A 19,090-nucleotide genomic window follows, 5' to 3' on the forward strand; every position below is an offset into this window, starting at 1 on the left:
GATTTCACTTAGAGACTTCAAGTAGAAATCAGAATAGGTAGAGTTTAAGTTATAAAGGCCACATCACACTCAGAAAAAAATGGCAAGACCGTGATAGAAGCTGGCTGAAAGAGTGCAAGATCAGCACCTCTTCTGAATATCTTAAGGCAGAGCTAAGAAACGCCACTAAAAGAGAATTAATAGAGCTTGGTTAATTTTTGAAATGAGGCTAAAAATGAAAAAAGTGAACCAAGAATGAATTTATAGCTATTTATTTGTTTGGTTAGGTGAAAAAAAATTAACGAAGAAAGAAAATATCGGATATACACTTTGTTTACATTCCTTGAGAAAGTTCAAGTTGAAATAGTCAAATATTTGTGGAGCTAGATATTCTGTCTCTCCCTCTCTCCCTCTATTCTCTCTGTGAGCTCTGGCCGCATTCTGAGTTAGGTATGGGGTTCCTAAATCCTGAGTCTGTGGTTCAAACCCACCAGACACTCTGTGGGAGAAAGTTGACACTGTTTGCTTCCTTAAAGATTTATGTTCTCAGAAACTCTATATAGGCTCACTGTGAGTCAGAATAAACTCACTGTTTGTTTGGTTTGGCTTAATTCTGTCTCTATATCTTTAAAGATAGGTAGATATAAATATGAAAAATAGATTAAGAAAACCAATTGTCTAACACAGTTATTTGGGATGTTTGCATGGAGTGATTTGTGGAGGAGAATTATGAAGTTATGACAAAGACCAATAGGAAGGAACACACAATTGATTACCAACGGTTACTCTGTTGAGAATGTGGAAAAGCAGCATTTGTGTCATTTGTTTTCATTTCTTTTTTTTTTCATTTATGGTTTTATTTAGCACAAATAAAACTCGAAAATGGGCCATCTACTCATTTTCTTCACTGCGCAGCCTGGCGTTGGGATTGGTGACTCTGATGGCCAGCTGGGCTGCTCTTTCTACAATGGCTTTGCGATTCTTGGACGAAACGTTGTGAGCAATCTCTGCACAATACGACTTGTTGCACATCAGCAGCACTTCCAGCTCCTTGACGTTGTGGACCAGAAACTTGTGGAAGCCACTGGGCAGCATGTGCTTGGTTTTCTTGTTGCTCCCGTAACCAATGTTGGGCATCAAGATCTGGCCCTTGAATCTTCTCCGAACCCTGTTGTCAATGCCTCTGGGCTTGCGCCAGTTGCGCTTAATCTTGACATAGCGGTCGGACTGGTGCCGGATGAACTTCTTGGTCCTCTTTTTTACAATTTTAGGCTTCACCAAGGGTCTGAGGGCAGCCATGATGCCAGTGGGAGATGGCTGCCTCCTCCATAGGCAGCGCCGAGAAGAGCTTATTTTCATTTCTTGATTGAGATGGTAGGTAGAGTCATGAGAGTACATGACATTTCCCAAGGAAAAGATACACTGATTACCATGTGTCCTAGCTCTTTAGCTTTCTTCCTTTTATTAATTTTTCTCTTATTATGTTCTCATCCATTTCAATGATCCCTGCATGTTCCCAATCTCCTCCCATGTCTATTTTCAATTTCTATTGAAGACATTTAGAGCCACAGTCCCTTACCAATGTTATTTTTACTATCATTTTCTGAAGAATTTTATCCTGTTTCTTAAAAAAAACTATATAATGACAGTTATAAGAGAGCCAACACAATTATCTTCAAAATGCCTACTGCCTACCTCCTTCCATTATGAACACCGTAGCCACAGGTTCTAGTTGCCCATTAAAACGCTGTGCTATTCACTGCTACAGATAAGAGCCCACAACACAGGGAATCCAGAATAGATAAACCCCTCAGAGCCAACAAGGAGAGTAGAGCTATCAGGAGGATTAGGGGAGGATGGGGGGAGAAAGGGGGAATTGATTACAAGCCCTCCCAGGGGGATGAATAACAAAAAAGTGGGTGAGGGATGATGGAGGACAATGTAAGAAAAGGGAAAAATAATCTATAACTTATCAAGGGTTCTTGAGTGAAGGTAGATGGGGCAGGGAAGGGAAAAATGGGAAGCTGATATCAGGGGCTCAAGTGGGAAGAGAATGCTTTGAAAATGATGATGGCGGCGTATGTGCAAATGTGCTTGACACACTGGAGGAATGCATGGATTGTGATAAGAGATGTGAGAGCCCCCAATAAAAGTATTTTTTTAAAAAACACTATGTAATTGTACATAATCCTACCCCATTTTTGCCACCACTGATTTGTCAGTTTTTGTACTGATGTTGTTTGTGTGTTGCTCCAAAGCTGGAAGCTTTACAACCAGTCATTCAAATACCAGCAGGGTCACCCGTGGTAGGCAAGTTTCAACAGAGCTTTTAGCCTATGACACACAGAGAAGAAAAACCTGGTGATCTAATTCTACATTTTAACCAATATAAACCTTTGGCCTAAAACAGAAGATTGTCTAGCTTACTTTCTCTGGACATGTCATCAGAAGCAACTCAGTTGGAGGCCATCATGCTTAGTGCAGCAGAGGGTCCATGTCAGGGGGGAGAAAGATTGGCACACTAGTCGCAGTGGACTGGAGCCTACTGGCAATTGGAAGTCTGACACGGGAGCAGGACTTCATTTCATTGTACACGACACAACACAAGTCAAGTCACACACTGGAGGCATCCATTTTAAAGTAGTTGAGTAAAATCAGAAGGACCTCTGTGTTCAGGCACTCTGTGTGAATAGTCACTAACAATGTGTGCAACAGGGGTGTCCAGTTTGCTGTCTACTCCAGTTACAATGGCGGTATCCAAAACCTCTGCCTCAATAAACGAGCTCTGGTGCCATTGCCTCTCTCGTGTGAAATGCGTGCTCCTAGAACAGCTTCATATGGGCATCAAATATTAACTGCTATTGAACAGCTCCTGCACTGATGTTAAACCAAATACGGAACTTTTATTAGGATCTGTACCTTTATAGCTACTTTTAAGCAGCTGTAATAAACCTTTTCAAAGCAATATGCTCCAAAAGATCAAAGAGCCATGTTCAATTAGAGTCATTCCTTATTAGCCATGGCCAGAAAGGGAGGAAGAAATAAATCAAAGTGTGTTCGGTGTGTCCTTTAGAAGACGGAGAGAGCGTTGTGTCACTGTGAGATGCAGCTTCAACCAAATTAAAAGGCCCATGAAGGTCCCTAATTTATGTCAGGTGTCCTGCTGTGGAGATCATGTCTCAGTTTCTGGTATCAATGCTATCTGTGAGCGCTTCCTAAAATTCAAGAGCTCAACTCTGAAATGGCCCGCCAGCAAAGCCTTGTCACATGGGCGCTCGATTGCATTGAAGAGCTGGGCAGCATCAGTGGGCTGCACTGGGCTTAGTGTGAGCAAAAGAACAGCGGGTTTCTAAGCAGCTGCTGTGTATTAGAGGAAGTGTGGCTATCACATGATAAGGGCAGGAACTGATCTAAACTCTGGGATTCACTGAAAAACAACCTCTCATCGTGCGGCGTGGTTGCGAACTCAAAGCAGCACACAAAGAAATGCAGGGGATGGCCTGAATAGATTGAGTTAAATCTTTTTATAGGGCTTCAAAAAGCCATGTTAATTGAGCGAACATTACCAACCTCTTTATCTCAAGTTCAAATGGTCAGTCATAGTTCATCTTTTCAATGTTCATGCCATATAGCTACTGATTTTTCTTCATATGTGCACTATATCTCTGTCTATCATCTAGAATCTATTCATCTATCCATTCACCCATTGATCCTCGTACTTCCCTAATTAAATACCTAGATATGAGTCAAATTATCTAACTATATAAATATCTATCTTCCTACCTATCTATAAAATCATCTATTTATGTCCCTCTATCACTTGTTTCTCACAATACATCAAAAATTGGTTAATTTATTATTTTATGTAACAACTGAACATAAGATACACTTACTTTCCTGTGCATAAACTGTAATACATTGGTTTGCTTTTAAAAAAACTACCTTCATTCTAGCAAGTTTCCTTCTCAGCCCCAAGCTTTGTTCTATTACTTTAGCATCACAAACAATCACCTGTGCTCGTTATCTATTCAGGTGTTTATCTTCTATTATTCTACAGTGAGAATGAACAAACTTTACTTGTAGGAACAGTAAATATTTCAGGGTTTGCGGGTCTTATCTACCACACTCTCGTCATGTGAAAGTAACCATAGACAACATGTGAACAAATGACTGATTCTAAATTCCAATAAAACTCTATAAATCTTAAATTTGAACTCTATATAGCGTCTGTGCATTTCAAAATATGACGAGGGCAATTAATGTACAGATGTGTTTTACACATGTATGTATGGATGGATTGTGATAAGAGTTGTATGAGCCCCTAATAAAATGATTTAAAAAAAAAGAAATATGACACAACTGGGAAACCCTATCGAATACACAGGAACCCAGAATAAATGATCTAAAATGGAAAAAAAAATCCCTCTTTTCGTTTTTCCTTTTCAACAATTAACACATGTAAAGAGCATTCTTATTTCCTGTGCTGTTCAAAGTAGCAGTGGATGGACCACAGTAACTATTCTGTAGTTACGTTTTGTACATCATATTTCTCTATGCCTGGATTACGTGTCTCTGGATTTTTTGACCAACTACATATATTCTTAAGAAATATGTTTTCTGAATTATTCATTTTGACACATTTATTCATATCCATATGTTCTTAATTAATTGGTTAACATTCATCATCTTTACACAGTTCGGTTATAAATTCCTGAGGGTAAGGATCTATCATCTATTGATTTTTATTTATTTAGCTACTATCTCTGTATTCTAAGATGTATAAATTTATTACTTTGATATCACTTTCATAACAAAATGCCACAAGTTAAATAACCACTAAGATCAGAAGTGCATTGTCTCACAGCAAGCATCTCTGCTGACTCCTTCTGAAGATGGTGAAAGAGAAACGGTGCCATGTTTCTCTCTTCGCTTTGGTACCTCCAGGCTACAGTTTCAGTTCTTTCCTATGTCTTTATGTCTGCATACAGACATGTCTCCTTTTACATGAAAACATTAGTAATAGTTAGACTAAGACAAACAAGGATTTCGGGGAGGGGAGGTATGGTGGTAATGGTGATGACGTGTGTGTGTTGAGGGTGGTGGTAAAAGGAAGAGAATGTCAAGGAGTCCAGGAAGGCAAAGAATGCTTGGAAACTGATTGTAGTAGTAGTTGTACAATACTGCTTGACATGATTGAACTATGGAATGAAATGATAGATGCATTAACTCCTAAGTCATACATTTTTTAAAAAAGACTAAAATCTACACTACTTAAGTATGACCTTATATTGTTCTACCGGTTGACATCTTCAAAGCATCTATTTTCAAATTGTGTCATAATAACAGACAGGAAGGAGGGGGTGGAATTGAATCCATAGCAATCATAACAATAACAATGGGAAAAGGCCAAAGAACCCATTCGTCCATGCTAATTAAAGGCGAGGGGATGGTTCTGGAGGAAAAGGAATTGGGCAGTGCATGGTTAAAGGATTAAGCTGCTGAAGGAAAGGTTAGCACTCTGAACACACCAGCCATTCTATGGCAGAAATGACCCATTGTCTTGTATTCTGTCCCATAGCATTACTATGAGTCAGAATTAGTTTAATGGTAATGGGCTTGGGTTTCCCAGTGAATAAAGAGCAGGGCTAGATCTTCCAGGTAGGAGGGGTAGGTTCCAATTAACGACTGCATTTCAAAAGGCCTCCTTGGAGAAAGGCCTGCTAGAACACCATTTGTTTTTCTTAAAAACAAACTTAATGTCGCTTGTGACTAAAATAGTCTGTGTCTCTTAGTAATTATCTGAAGGCACCAGAGGAAAACTTTCTCCGGCAGGAACCCCAACACTGCCACTGGTAGCGTTTTGGTTTTCCAAGACATTGTCAATTCCTTGGACCATTTACTCCTAAAATGAGGCATTTCACATCTGCAGGGGGTTAACATTTATTGATTTATCAAAAGAAACACCAATTAATAGCAACAGCAAAAACAAAATAACCATATACTTGGGAATCATTCTTCTGGGCCAGTGGTTTATAACCTCGAGTTCACATTAAAAATCACTGAGACAACTTTTAAAAGTCCCGGTGCCCAGTGTGCACCTTAGGCCAATTAATCAGCAGTGTCTGCAAATGGAGCTCAGTTGTCACAAACTCTTCCAGCTCTCAGCAATTCTCCCATGCAATGACATGCGAGAATCCCTGCCCTGCCCTTTCTTTAAAATGTAAAATTCATTTCAGAAGGGCAAGACAGTGAGTTGCTCTTAATTTAATCACTTAAAGTAACCAGTTGGATATTTTACAGGAAGAAGTGGGTGATAAGCTAAATTACATGTTCTGACATAAAATATGCACACATAAAATATAGAGATATGACTGATAAGAACTTTTAGGCAGTGGAAATTCATCTCTTTTACACTTTTGTTTTTGGTAAATCATCAGCGATTTCTCTGAAAGCAAGAGTCAGTAACACATACCCACAAGTCTCCACGTGTGCTAATCGTTTGATTCACACAATTGGCTGGTGGAAGTGGGGCGTTTGCACCCACCCAGAGCTCCCTCAGAAGAATGGCCTGATGACTTATTTCTGGAAACATCAGCTACGAAAAGTTTATTCAGCACAGGTCTCTTCTGACTCACACGGCTCACCTGAGTGAGAATCCATTCCAGGAAAACGTAGTTTCACATCATTAAATAATTCATCCATTTGGATTTCTGGGCTTCAGAAGATAGTACAAATTCACAACTGAATCACTAATACTAGAGGAAATCCAGATGAATGAACTCTTTGCAAGGAGAATAGTTTCTGCATAAACATTTCCTTATATTATGATCATAAAAATTTCCCTGAGAAACATCTAACAATTTGATATTCTTTCTTAAAAAAAATAGGATTTCCTACAGCTGTCATCTGCTTGCTAAATTGAGATATTAAGGTGAAGTTTTACATCTCATAGGTGAAAACTTCATGTCAGAGAGTAGAACTGATAACGGTTATATTTTTATGACAGCATTGATTAGAATTTATTATTATTTTACTGTGATGAGTGTTTGAATGGATGTTATTTTGTTGTTTCAGGTTTGCATAATTTCGGTTTTAGCATGATTATTATTTTTTCTTGCTCCTTGAGTTCAGGGCAAACATTAATCACCCCAATCAATTTGAGAAATGGCATATGAAAATACAGCAGTTATCTAGCATGTCTGCATTGGGATAAATGACTAAGCGATTGACTACTAAGTGAATAGTTGCTAGTTTGAACTCACTGAGAGGTACCTCAAGTAGCCCTACTAGGGCTTTCAGGTAAGCATTAGTTGCCAGTTCAAATCCACCCACCCTCTGTGAGAAAGCGGAAATATTTACAAATCCTTGGGAACTCTATAGAAGGTCACGTGAGCTGGAATCAACACTTTGGCATTTTTTTAGAGGCACCTCAGAAGACAGGGCATGCCTGGAGAATGCTATCATTCTTGGTAAGAGTAGCAAGACAGGAAAACCCTAAATGAGATGTCAGGATACAGTGATTGTGACAAAAGAATCAGACATAATAGCAATTGTAATTATGGTGCAGAACAGGCAAGTTTCGCTATGTTGTGCATACAGTTACTAGGAGTCAAACTGAATTGATGGCACCCAACAATAACATTAGGCGACAGGCCTACATGTCTACTTCTACCGGAAAGTGGAAGCCACGGCTTCCACCATGAATCACTGCAAGTTCTTTTGCACAAGCATCAACTTGACCGATCCTGTGTTCAGACGGATTTATAGGAGGGCTCAAAGGAATCAAGATAACTGACGGGCTGTAACAGAGAGCGCTGTAATAGTAGATTAATATTAAAAAGTCCAAGAATATGGTTGGGAGCCTGCAAGGTAGTAAAGATGCTCTGCATTTGGCACAAACAAAATACTATTGGCATTACTTTGCCAAAAGACAATATGCATTCCTTTATATCAGAACAAGTCTTTCTGCAAACTACTTCAGGTATAAGACAATGAATGGTGACTATGGAAATAACAGGAAAATTGACTTCAATGGTACATGATTCAGATAATAAATTCAAAGTACTGATTGATATAGCAACACTTTCTCACAATCAAACATACCACTGAACTTGGTTTCTCGGTTTGGAGATTTGGGTCATGGTTACATGGGACATACCAGTTAATTGGTCTAATAATGTATAAACTTTTTTCTACTTCCTAGCCCATTGCGTAGTGTCTGGATCTTAACAGGCTGCTAGTGGCTATCTATGGGAGAGCAATTGCTTTCTATTCACTTAAAGTAACAGCGGACTAAGGATAGTCAAAATAGGAGAGGAAATAGAGTATGTGTCCCAAAGCTTCCACAAACTGTCTCATTTGCCATGAGACAAGAAGAGCTACGTGGTGTCTGGCTACCCTGACTGAACATTTGTATCGGAGTCCATGGGAGAATAATAGTCAAAAGCAAAAAGTTACAAACAGAGCTTTGGTTTGCTTGTTTGTTTTTAATCATTTAATTAGGGGCTCATACAACTCTTATCACAATCCATACATACATCAATTGTATAAAGCACATTTGTACATTCATTGCCCTCATCATTCTCAAAACATTTGCTCTCCATGATGAACAGAGCTTGAATTTCTCACAGACTCTAGCTTTTCTGGATCGATGGAGAGGGGAGATAACCCCCTGAAAATATTGTTCTGAAATGATCTTTAAACCTGAAGCCAAAAACATCTCATGAAATCTTCTTAGAACCAAAAAACAGTTTAAGTAATATAACACTCTACCTTGAACATTATGCTATTTTAAGAACCTTCTATAAGTGATCAAGTTTACAAGAGAAAGTTGAATATCAGACCAAAACCTTCGGGAGGCAGTGATTTATATTGATGCTGCAAGAACCACTCAGAGAAAGGAGGGCAACATGATTGCAGAACTCAAAGAATGTAATCAATGGCTCCAAAGGGTACAGGTAGGAACTATTGAATTGGTGTATGTTTTTGCTTTAAATATTGTGAACCACAATTACAAAATAAAAATGTAAAGAAAAATGAAAATAAGGACTGGGGATCTGCTTCTGAAAATTCACAGACTTGAATGTGTGATGGAGAAGTTCTAGTCTCCATGCATGGGAATTCTATGAACCAGAATCATCTGAAAGGAAACCAACTACCGTATGATGAATGATGAACCTGAATCTCAAACATTCCTTCACTTTAAATACATTTTATAATGTTATAAAAGCCATAAATGGCTACAAATTATACCCAAGATACTGTGCAATTCTACTATTACAATAAGAATGACACATTAAGCAATAATGATTAACAACATTTTCAATACTTACTAGTTGCTTAGCATGGTATTAAACTTCTTCACATGGATTGATACTTTTAATCTTATATCATATTTTTTCAGAATTGAGATAATAGACTCACAAGAGGTTAGAGTAACTGAGCAAGGATAACATCTAGTTAGAACATCAAGTGTTACAGCAAATTAATCCACTTGTCTGTCCTTTGTCAAACTGTAATGGATTACTGGTTGCTATGATGATGGGAGGTACCCCACTAGTATTTTAAATACCAGCAGAGGTACCAATGGTGGACAGGTGTCAGTGGAGTTTCAGAGTAAGACACTTGAGAAAGGAGGACCTGAAATCTACTTCGGAAAGTAATTAGGGAAAAGTTAGAAGAGACAGAGGGACACTTTATCATAGTGTGCCCGAGGTTGAAGTCTTCAAGCTGAAAGAGACTCAAGACGGGCCTGGGGAAGAGCTGCTTCCTCAAAGTAGAGTCAATATACTGAAGCGCATACAGGGAAAGTCCTGGGGTTGTCACTTGTTGATACGTCATGACTGAAAACGAGGAGAAATTGCTATAAGCATCAACTAATAATCAGAATGTGGAATATATGAGGTATGAATATAAAATTAGGAATTAATAAAAATGAAAGGCATAAAGATTGTTATCTATGAGTAGATGAACTAAAATGGATGGTATTAGGCCGCTTTTGAATTGGACAATAATATAGCTGCTAATCTTGATATGACAAATTATAGTTGAATGGTGTCACTTCATCATCAAAAATAACATTAGAAGAACTATTCTGGATTAAAACACTGCAAGTGATAGGATACTATACATACACCTAGAAAAACAAACAAAAAATCAGTTAATATTACTATTATTCAAATTTGCCCCCTAGCACTAACACCATAGACAGATAATGCTAGGAATTTTACCAACTTCTAATGTCTGAGGTTGATCAAACAAGCAATTAAGGTGCATTGATGATCATTTGTGACTGGAATGCAAACGTTGGAGAAAAAAAAAGAAAAATTAGTAGTAGGAAAATACAGGTGGGTTTCAAAGAGTTTATGGGAAATTTCATTATCTTTAAATTCCATTTTGGGGGATAAACCAAACAAGTTCTGGGAGACCATCAAGGACTTCATAGAGAAGAAAAGAAAAGCTAATGCTTGTTTAAAAAAAGAAAGATGAAAAAGACAAAACTGAACATCAAAGGAACTCTGAAACGTGTTCTTGATCAAAGAAGCTAAAGCAGATGACAGTAGCGAGGAAGTAAACGGACGGAACAGAAGACTGCAGTGGCGGCCCAGAAGACAAAGAAGGGCATTATCATGAAATGTGCAAAGAGCTGGAGTTGGAACACCAAAAAGAAAACACCTGGCCTTTCTCAAGATGAAAGAAAGCACACAAGCCGGAGCTGCAATAGTTGAGAATACACGGTGGGCAAATAGAGATTCATGCTTGAAAAACATAGAATTTGTGTACTAAAGGCAACTGGTCAACATGCCACCATTGGAAAGGTAGCAGAGGATCAGGAACCAATAGTGTTGACGAAGAGAGTGCACGTTGCAGTCAAGGACTAAGTGAAAAACCAGACTCCGGGATTAACAGAGTTGCAGTTTAAATATTTCAACCAAATGATGCAGTGTCAGACTCACTCACTAGTCTATGCCAAGAAATTTGGAAGGTGATTCTCTGGCCGTCACCAGAAAAGATCCACATTTGTGCTCAATACAAAGAAAGGTGGCCCAGCATAATGAGAAAATTGCCAATCAATATTATTGGCATCATATGCAAGTAAAATTTAGTAGCAGATGTTTCAAAAATACCTACAATGGTGTATTGACAAGACACTGCCAGAAATTCAAGCTAAGAAGAGCTCATGGAACAAGGAATATGATTGTTGATGTCAGGTGAATGTTGACTGCAAGCAGAGAATACCAGAAAGCTAACATATGTTTCATTGATTATGCAAAGGTATTCAAGTGACTGGATCAGAGCATATTAAGGTTAACATACAGAAAATGGGAATTCCACGACAACAGATTGTGCTCAGGAGACCTGGTGGGAGTTCAAACACAATGGTGTTCAAGGGAGAAAGATGAGGCTTTAGGTATCCAGAGGATGAAAATCTCTGAACCCTGCAGGGGGATCAACTTCATGACAGTGGATTTGGTTTGGAGTTTGAAACTGGCCTCATGCAGAAACTGTGCTGAGATCAACAGTCTTTCAAACAGAATAAGGGGTTACTGAGTGCTTCAAAATCAGAGTTTTGTCCTTTCAGTATATTTACTGTGTAGAGTCGAGTATGAACCGACCCGAATCTCAGTGGAGGCACCTAATTTCACCACAAAAACTGCGTTAAAAATGTGCTGAAAAATTCGGCATATATGGCAATATGTATGTTAAGCAAAAACATCTGAGAAGCTGGACTATATGAAAAATAGCGTGCAGCCAGAGTGGAGAAAGAGACAACCGGCAACATGCAGATGACATAATCTTGCTCCCTGAACGCAAAGAGGACTTGGAGCCCTTACTAATGAAGAGCAAAGACTAGAGCTTTCAGCATGGATTGCACTTCAATGCAAAGAAAGCTGAAATTTTCACATTTGTACCAATGAATCACATCATGAAAAACATAGGAAATAAAGACTTTGCTGTGGATATCATTTCACCTGGATCCAAACTCAATGTCTTAGGAAGTAGCAGTAAAGAACCCAAATCACATATTTCCTTGGGCTGATAAATTTTTTAAAAACCACTTGTAAGTATTTAAAAGTACAGATTTCACTTTGAGCTTGTTGATGAAATTTTATGTCAACTTGGCTGGGTCAAGATTCTCCCATCAATTCCATGGGATCTTCTATGAATAGTGAAGACGTGTTGGAAGAATGAAGTGGAGTGCTATCTTTTTAATCTGGTCACAGCCTTGACACAATTGACAGGTAGTTTAATCAGGTGTGGCCTCTTTAGTATAAGCTGAACCTGCCAGAGCCCTGGTGGTGTAGTGGTGACATGTTGGGCTGCAGTTCAGCACCAGCAGCTGCTCAACAGGAGACGGAGGAGGGCTTCTATCAAGTAGAGAGTTACAATCTAGGAACCCACTGGGGCATTTCTATCCTGCCCTATATAGTCACTAAAACTCGGAATTGGCTCGGTAGCAATGAGGTTGGTTTTGTTGGTGAGGAAGTTAACTCACTTCTTCGTGCTGACTCATAGCCTATATCTGACTCAGCGACCTGCCAACCTTATCAGTAGCTTGCCATGTTGCATCCTGTCCTTGGATTCAACTGTTTCTGTCTCCACCAGCCTGTGGTCTTCTTGCTTCCTGGTTCGGTGGGCCTGGCAGCTACTCAATTCAGGGGAAAAACAAAAACAAAAAAACTTTAGCTTAATATTTGACTCATCGCCTAAAATCAGACCGAATTTAAGCACTTCTACAACATGTTCATCACTTTCTTGATATGAATCTTTTAATATGCATCATTTGTTTTGCTCCTCTAGAGAACCCAGCTTAACACAAGGATGAATTTGAAGGTGGTGTGTCTGCCCCAAACCATGTTTTCTTCAATCACCTCTTAACCATCTGAAAGCTGGGCTGTAATAAGGAAGACCAAGAAAAAATCAATACCTATGAATTGTATTGGTCAAAGACTATTGAGTTTATCATAGCCTGTCAGAAGAACAAGGAGATTGGCCTTGAAAGAAGTACAGCTGGAACAGCCCTCAGAGGCAAGGGTGGCAAGGCTGTGCCCCTGTCGGGAGGGACTAGTTCACAGAGACGTAGGGTCCGTGGGAAAGAGGAAGCCTTGAGGGAAGACCTACGATGGCTGGTACCTTGGCTGCGACATTGAGCTCAGGCAAAACAATTGTGAGGATGGTACCAGACTAGCCAGTGTTTCTGTCAGTTGTATATAGGATTGAAATAGAGAGGAGGGAATTTAACAATAGCAATATGTATCCTGAACATAAATTTTTAAACCTCAAAAGAATGCCTCCTTAAAACAGTCATTAATGGCCATTGTGCTCATCATCTGGCTTTAAAAAATCTAGAATATTTCCATGAGAAAAAAAACCTAAATGTTTTTATTCATATTATCCAGTTTGAGATAATTGTTTAGTTTTCCCCTTTGCTGGTACTTATACATATGATACTCCTTTCTAATATATTCTTAAGGCTGAAATTATTTTGTATGCTCCATATGAATTTTTGTACAGCTCAATATGGATTATAGATAACTGAAAATTTTCATGTGAATTGAAGAAACATACATTGATTTAAGATATTTCGATTTGGCTAGAGATAGTCAGTACACTCGCTCCAACCTGGTTTAAAAGATGAGGGAAAATATTTTGTTCAGCTTAAGCAAGAGGCAGACAAAATTATGTTTGGAAATACAAAGCAGAGGCAGACAAAATTATGTTTGGAAATACAAAGCACAGAATTTTGCACTGCCAATGGAAACTACTGAAATAGAAATTCAACACAGGAAAACGTTCTTAATATGATCCTCTAAGCTCATAATGCGTATACATTTAGGGCAAAGCATACTCAGGGTATTTGCGTTATGGTGCTGGCAAAGAATGCTGAAAATAGTTTGGACTGCCAGACAAACATACAAATCTGTCTTTGAAGAAGTATAGCCAGTAAGTCAAACTTACCTAGGAGTAAATTTGTCTCACATAGTTTGAACATGTTATCAGGAGAGACAAGTCCCTGGGAAAAGATATCATGCTTTGAAAAGTGGAGCCAGCGGGAACAAGAAGACAAGCCTGGACAGGAGACATTAACAGTCGCTAAAACAATGGGATTAAACATAACAATTGTGAAGATGGCAAAGAACCAGACAGTAGTTTGTTCACTGTGAGCAGAACCAGCGTGACGGCACCAAGCAATAGAAGCAACAAGTCCCATCAGAATTAGGTCATTAAGAAGTTGATTGGTTGTAGTGATGGGAATATAATTCATATACCCTAATTATTTGCATTATTATGTAAATGTTCTTTCTAGACATTATTTGTATCGCCAAAACAACAATTAAACAAAAGAGACAGACTAAAGTGTGTTAAAGTAGTGAGTTAGTTAAAGTTAATTGTGCCAGCCTGGCCAATAAATACATGTGGGGTTAATGGAAGGGCGGAGGAATAAATGGCTCAGTAAGTCTCACCTTTCTAGTTCTCAGGTCTCTTGCTTTGTGATGGTCGGACCAGGGTGCAGCTGCCTTAGCCAGTTCTCTGCTTCAGCACTTCCTGCAAGACATTCCTGAGGAGAAGCCACATGGACCTATCCTAATAAAGCCCTGGGGGCTGGAGCAGCTGTGTGGAAACTCCTGCCAGTGCTGAGATGCTTACACGTTCACTGATTCAACTTTGCTCCTGCAGTAGGTGTCATGTGTGTGTGTTTTGAGACGGAGGAGGACTTTGTGGATTGCTGTCAGACATATGGGTTAATGTTGGACTTGTGGGTGTGGGCAGCACGGGGTTAGGATGTTGCTTAATGTGCACCTTACTCTACATAAAACTCTCTTATAGATGAGTTTCTATGGATTTGTTTCTCTAATGTACCCAGACTAACACAAGTAGTTAGAAAAAAATCGCAACTTTACTATATTTTTTCATTGATTTTGCTTGTTTTATTAAGAAACTATGAGCTTCTCTATTAGGGTCATTTTTGCTTGCTTTGAGTGTAGTTAATCAGTTTGAACACATAATCTATACCAGAAAGCATGCTAAAATAAATTTTCCTTTGATAGAAAGCTGCTCTCAGTTTTATCTGGATTTTATGGAAAGTTTCTTGTGAGAGATATATTTAATTTTTTAGCATAAAGGAGTAGTTTGGATGGTAATAAGATGACTTTACAAATGATCTCTTCATTTTTTGATAAGGAGGACTCAATGTCAGCATCTACTTGAAACTATAAGCGTATTTCTTTTCTTACAGTATTTGAGCAGATCCAATAACTATGTCATAAACATTTTATTGAACTGATGTGTGACAAGATTTTTGTTTTATTATTGGCTGTTAACATTCTTGGCATATTTAATATTTCACCTGGGAGTATGCTTTTAGTCAGAGTTCAATCATATGTGTGTCTACCTTTCAACCTTGATTCAAAACTAATGACATCTTATTATCTCAGTCATAAATGAATTTTGAAAAGACATAAGGGACTTTCTATAATCCATTTAAGATTCTCTGTCAAGGTAGACATATTAACTGGGAAGTGTGTACTATTGAATGTGATGACTTAAAACATTTTGGTAAGGAATATTTAGCCATTTCCCTTTAAATATCTCAGATTAATCTTTTATCTTATTATAGTGTCATTCCTAGTATGCTACTTTATAATTCAACAACTTTTCTCGTAAATATTTTACATTCTGAGCTTTAAGAAAATGGCTTGAAAAGACTTTAATCCCCACACCTATGACTCTTCAGGAAGAATTTCAACTCAGCAACAGTGTTGATATAGCTCCATCTAGCTATATCTAGCTATCTACTTATCTAATTTCAGGGTTTTTTCTACCTAGCATATATTAGTTTCCTAAGTTTGCTGAGAATTTTACCATAAATTAAGTGACTTTAAAGACTTTAAAGAGGCCAAAAGTACAAATTAAGGTTTTGACAGTGTTAGCTTTCCTGGAGGCTAAGAGAAAGTCTGTCCCAGGCCTGTCTCCTGGCTTCTAGTGAGTCCTGGCAATCCTTAGTGTTCCTCGGCTTGGAGTGACATCACTGTAGTCTTGGCTTCTACAGTTTTACTTGACCTTCCTCTCTATATCTTTGGTTATTACTCTCCTCTTGTAAAGACACCAATCATTTGGATTAGGTCTCATTGTAACTCAGAATGTTTTCTTCTTAACTTGATTACCTCTGAAAAAAATTTTTATTTTCATATTAGGTTAAATTAATAAGCACACTACTGTATATACTTGAGTATGAGCCAACATTTTTAGTACATTTTAATGCAGTTTTTGTGGTAAAATTAGGTGCCTCGGCTGGCATTTGGGTTGGCTTATACTCAAGTACATTCGGTAACTCACTATAGAGTATATTCCTAAATTTTAAATACAATGATCGGCTTTAACTTAAAGAGTAACAAATTCCTCAGAAAATGTTGCCTTTATTTATTTATGGACCTATCCATATATGAACTTCAATTGGAATAATATATGCTAGTTTTATTTATTTTTTTAATATCCAGAAACAAATATTACTATTTACTAAGTATATATGATCCATTTATTGGGAAAAACGAAATAAATATGAAACTCAGTGAAGATAGAGGTTTTACTGAAGTTTCCCCTGTTAGGGCCTGCAGTCCACAGTGAATTCACCCAGTGCTAAGAGTCTTCAGCACACACTTTGAGCAAGGCTATTGTGAGATGTAATTGAATTGGTTGCAACTCATAGTGATCGTGTATAGAACAGAAGGAGATATTGCTCAGTACTCTACCATACTCACAATACGTTACAGCCCATTGACACAGCTGTTGCACAATCCATCTTACCTACAGCACCCCTCTCTCACTGGACCTCTATTTTACCAAGCATGTTTCATCGGTGATTGGTAACCCTTGCTGATATGTCCAAAATAACAATATTCCCTAAATATGTATATTTTAATCATCTCATTTACCATCCTAACAAATAGTGTGTTTTTTATATCCCTAGCATATCTTTGGTGGACCCTGGGTGGTACAAACAGTTTATATGCGGCCACTGGAAACGGGACACTGGCAGTGGACTTCCGAAAACTTAGTCCTGAAAAACCCATGGAGAGGGGTTCTCCTCTCACATACGTGGGATGGACGGAGTCAGCATTACCTAGATGGCAGCAATGGGACATCCTATTATAAAGATCATAATTTTGGCATAAAGCATTTAACTTATTTATGCTCATAAAGACTTGACGTCCTTCCTCTTTTTTATTTCCTTCTTTTTCATTTCATTTTTACTTTAACACAGCTGATTGCAAGCCCAAATCTCAAACAGAATATATGGGAACTCTGTATCATTACTTTAGCTTTTATTATAATGCAAATTTTTATGATATATACTTCCTCAAATATTAAAAATATATATCAGATTTAAATTTTGCTAATCCACCTATTTATCATTGTCATCACTAGTAGCAAATTTAGTTTTAAACTGCACACATATGCTGGTCTGACTGTTTGCCAAGAAACGATATATTTATCTTTGTGTCCTTTCCGTACCTTCAGACTCCCTGCCCCAGGCACGCTCCCCTCCCCCTGCTTCCTGGAAAGTCTACAATGTCCTTATTCCAAACGGCTTGTCTTTTACTGCTGCTCGTGATTGTCATTTGGCTGGCTACGTTTGCCATGAAATCTGTGAAGTAATTTTCAACTCATAAATGGTTCTTGAGCACAAACCTGTTGTCTGGCATTATTCTAGTGCTGGTGCTATAAATGAGTTGAAGAAACATGGTCCTTGCTCTTGAGAAATTTAAAATATCTTATTTTTATATTTGTAACAAGGGATGCTTCTAACATCAACCCCATTTCCATATCACTATTGTCCTCCATATCACTCTGACAGCGTGTCTCTATAGGATGCTTTCAACTTCCATAAGGAGTTATAGTCTCTGAAACCCAAAGGTGCAGTTTTGCCCTGGCCTATAGGGTCGCTTTGAGTCAGAATTGACTCCATGGTGGTGAGTTTGGAGTGCATTTCACCCATTAGGTGATTGCTATGGGGAGTTTGAGGGCCGTTCTTATAGGATCTCTGGTGGCATAGAAGTTAAACATTAGGCTGCTGGCCAAAAGGTCAGCCGTTTGACCCCATTAGTACTTCCATTAGATGAAAGACACTTCTGAAAACAGAAAAAGCAACTTCAATATTGGTGCAGGAATCAAGATGATGGCAAGAGATGAGTTGCCAATCCATGGAGCTAAGAGCTGCAACATTTGTCTGAGAAGGTTCTGGGTAGAGTTCAAGAGTAGGGGCAGGGCTTTCTTGAGTAGTACTTGTTACTTCTAAGTTGTTTCTGATCCCAAGTTGTGCCTTTTTCTGTACCTAACAAATCACTTAAATATGGTTTGTGAGTTCTGTGAAACATTGCAGTGAATGGTAGACCTAATATCCTCATAATAAGAGGAGAAAAAAATTGAGGTTTTCCAGAATTTTGTTGTACTGGGATGCACAAGCAATGCTCACACAACCAATTGTCAAGAGATCATCTGCATTGCAGTGGATAACTATGTTGCACAAGGCATCCTTAAAGTTTTGAAAATGCACAGAGAGGACCATAGGGCTGGCCCCACCACGAGACATGACATCCCTCACTGACCCATAGTGCTATGGAGAAACAATGCTGGAGACGTGGTGTGGCAATGGTGCCAAATCTAACCCCACCACACTGGAGCAAATCACTAAGGGCATGTGACAGAACAGCAAGGGGAGCACAGCAATGAAGTTCCAGGGAATACCAACAATAGACTGTGGTGCCAAGGCGTGACAGCCCATCAGACTCCACTGGAAAACACTCCTAAAGGTCAACAACAGACCTTGAACTATTAATAGGCTTGTCATTTTTCGTTGTTGTTGTTTGTCTGTGGTGGTTGTTTTCTTTTGTTGCTTTGCTTTTCTCTGTCTTGTTTTTGTGCGTATTATTGTCTCTGCATGTCTATCTAGATAAGACACGTGGGGTAAACAATCCAGAGGAGAAAACAATGGGACCAACAGTTCCAGGGGGACATGGGAGAAGGGGAGGGCAACGTAACCGAGAGGAATTACCAAAACCTGAATGAAAGCCAAACATGATAGTGGTATAAGAGGAAAGTAAAAGGAAAT

General features: G+C 38.6%; 1 protein-coding gene across 1 annotated transcript; it reads right to left on the reverse strand.

Moving 5' to 3' along the window:
* Positions 1 to 800: 800 nt before the first annotated feature.
* On the reverse strand, positions 801 to 1,301 carry LOC142437277 (large ribosomal subunit protein eL32-like). Its single transcript, XM_075540506.1, has one exon. The coding sequence runs from the start codon at positions 1,276 to 1,278 to the stop codon at positions 871 to 873; it is 408 nt and encodes a 135-aa protein (XP_075396621.1). The 5' UTR covers positions 1,279 to 1,301; the 3' UTR covers positions 801 to 870.
* Between the last annotated feature and the right edge of the window lie 17,789 nt (positions 1,302 to 19,090).

This window comes from Tenrec ecaudatus, chromosome 1 (genome assembly GCF_050624435.1).
Source record: "Tenrec ecaudatus isolate mTenEca1 chromosome 1, mTenEca1.hap1, whole genome shotgun sequence".
Taxonomy (NCBI): Eukaryota; Metazoa; Chordata; class Mammalia; order Afrosoricida; family Tenrecidae; genus Tenrec; species Tenrec ecaudatus.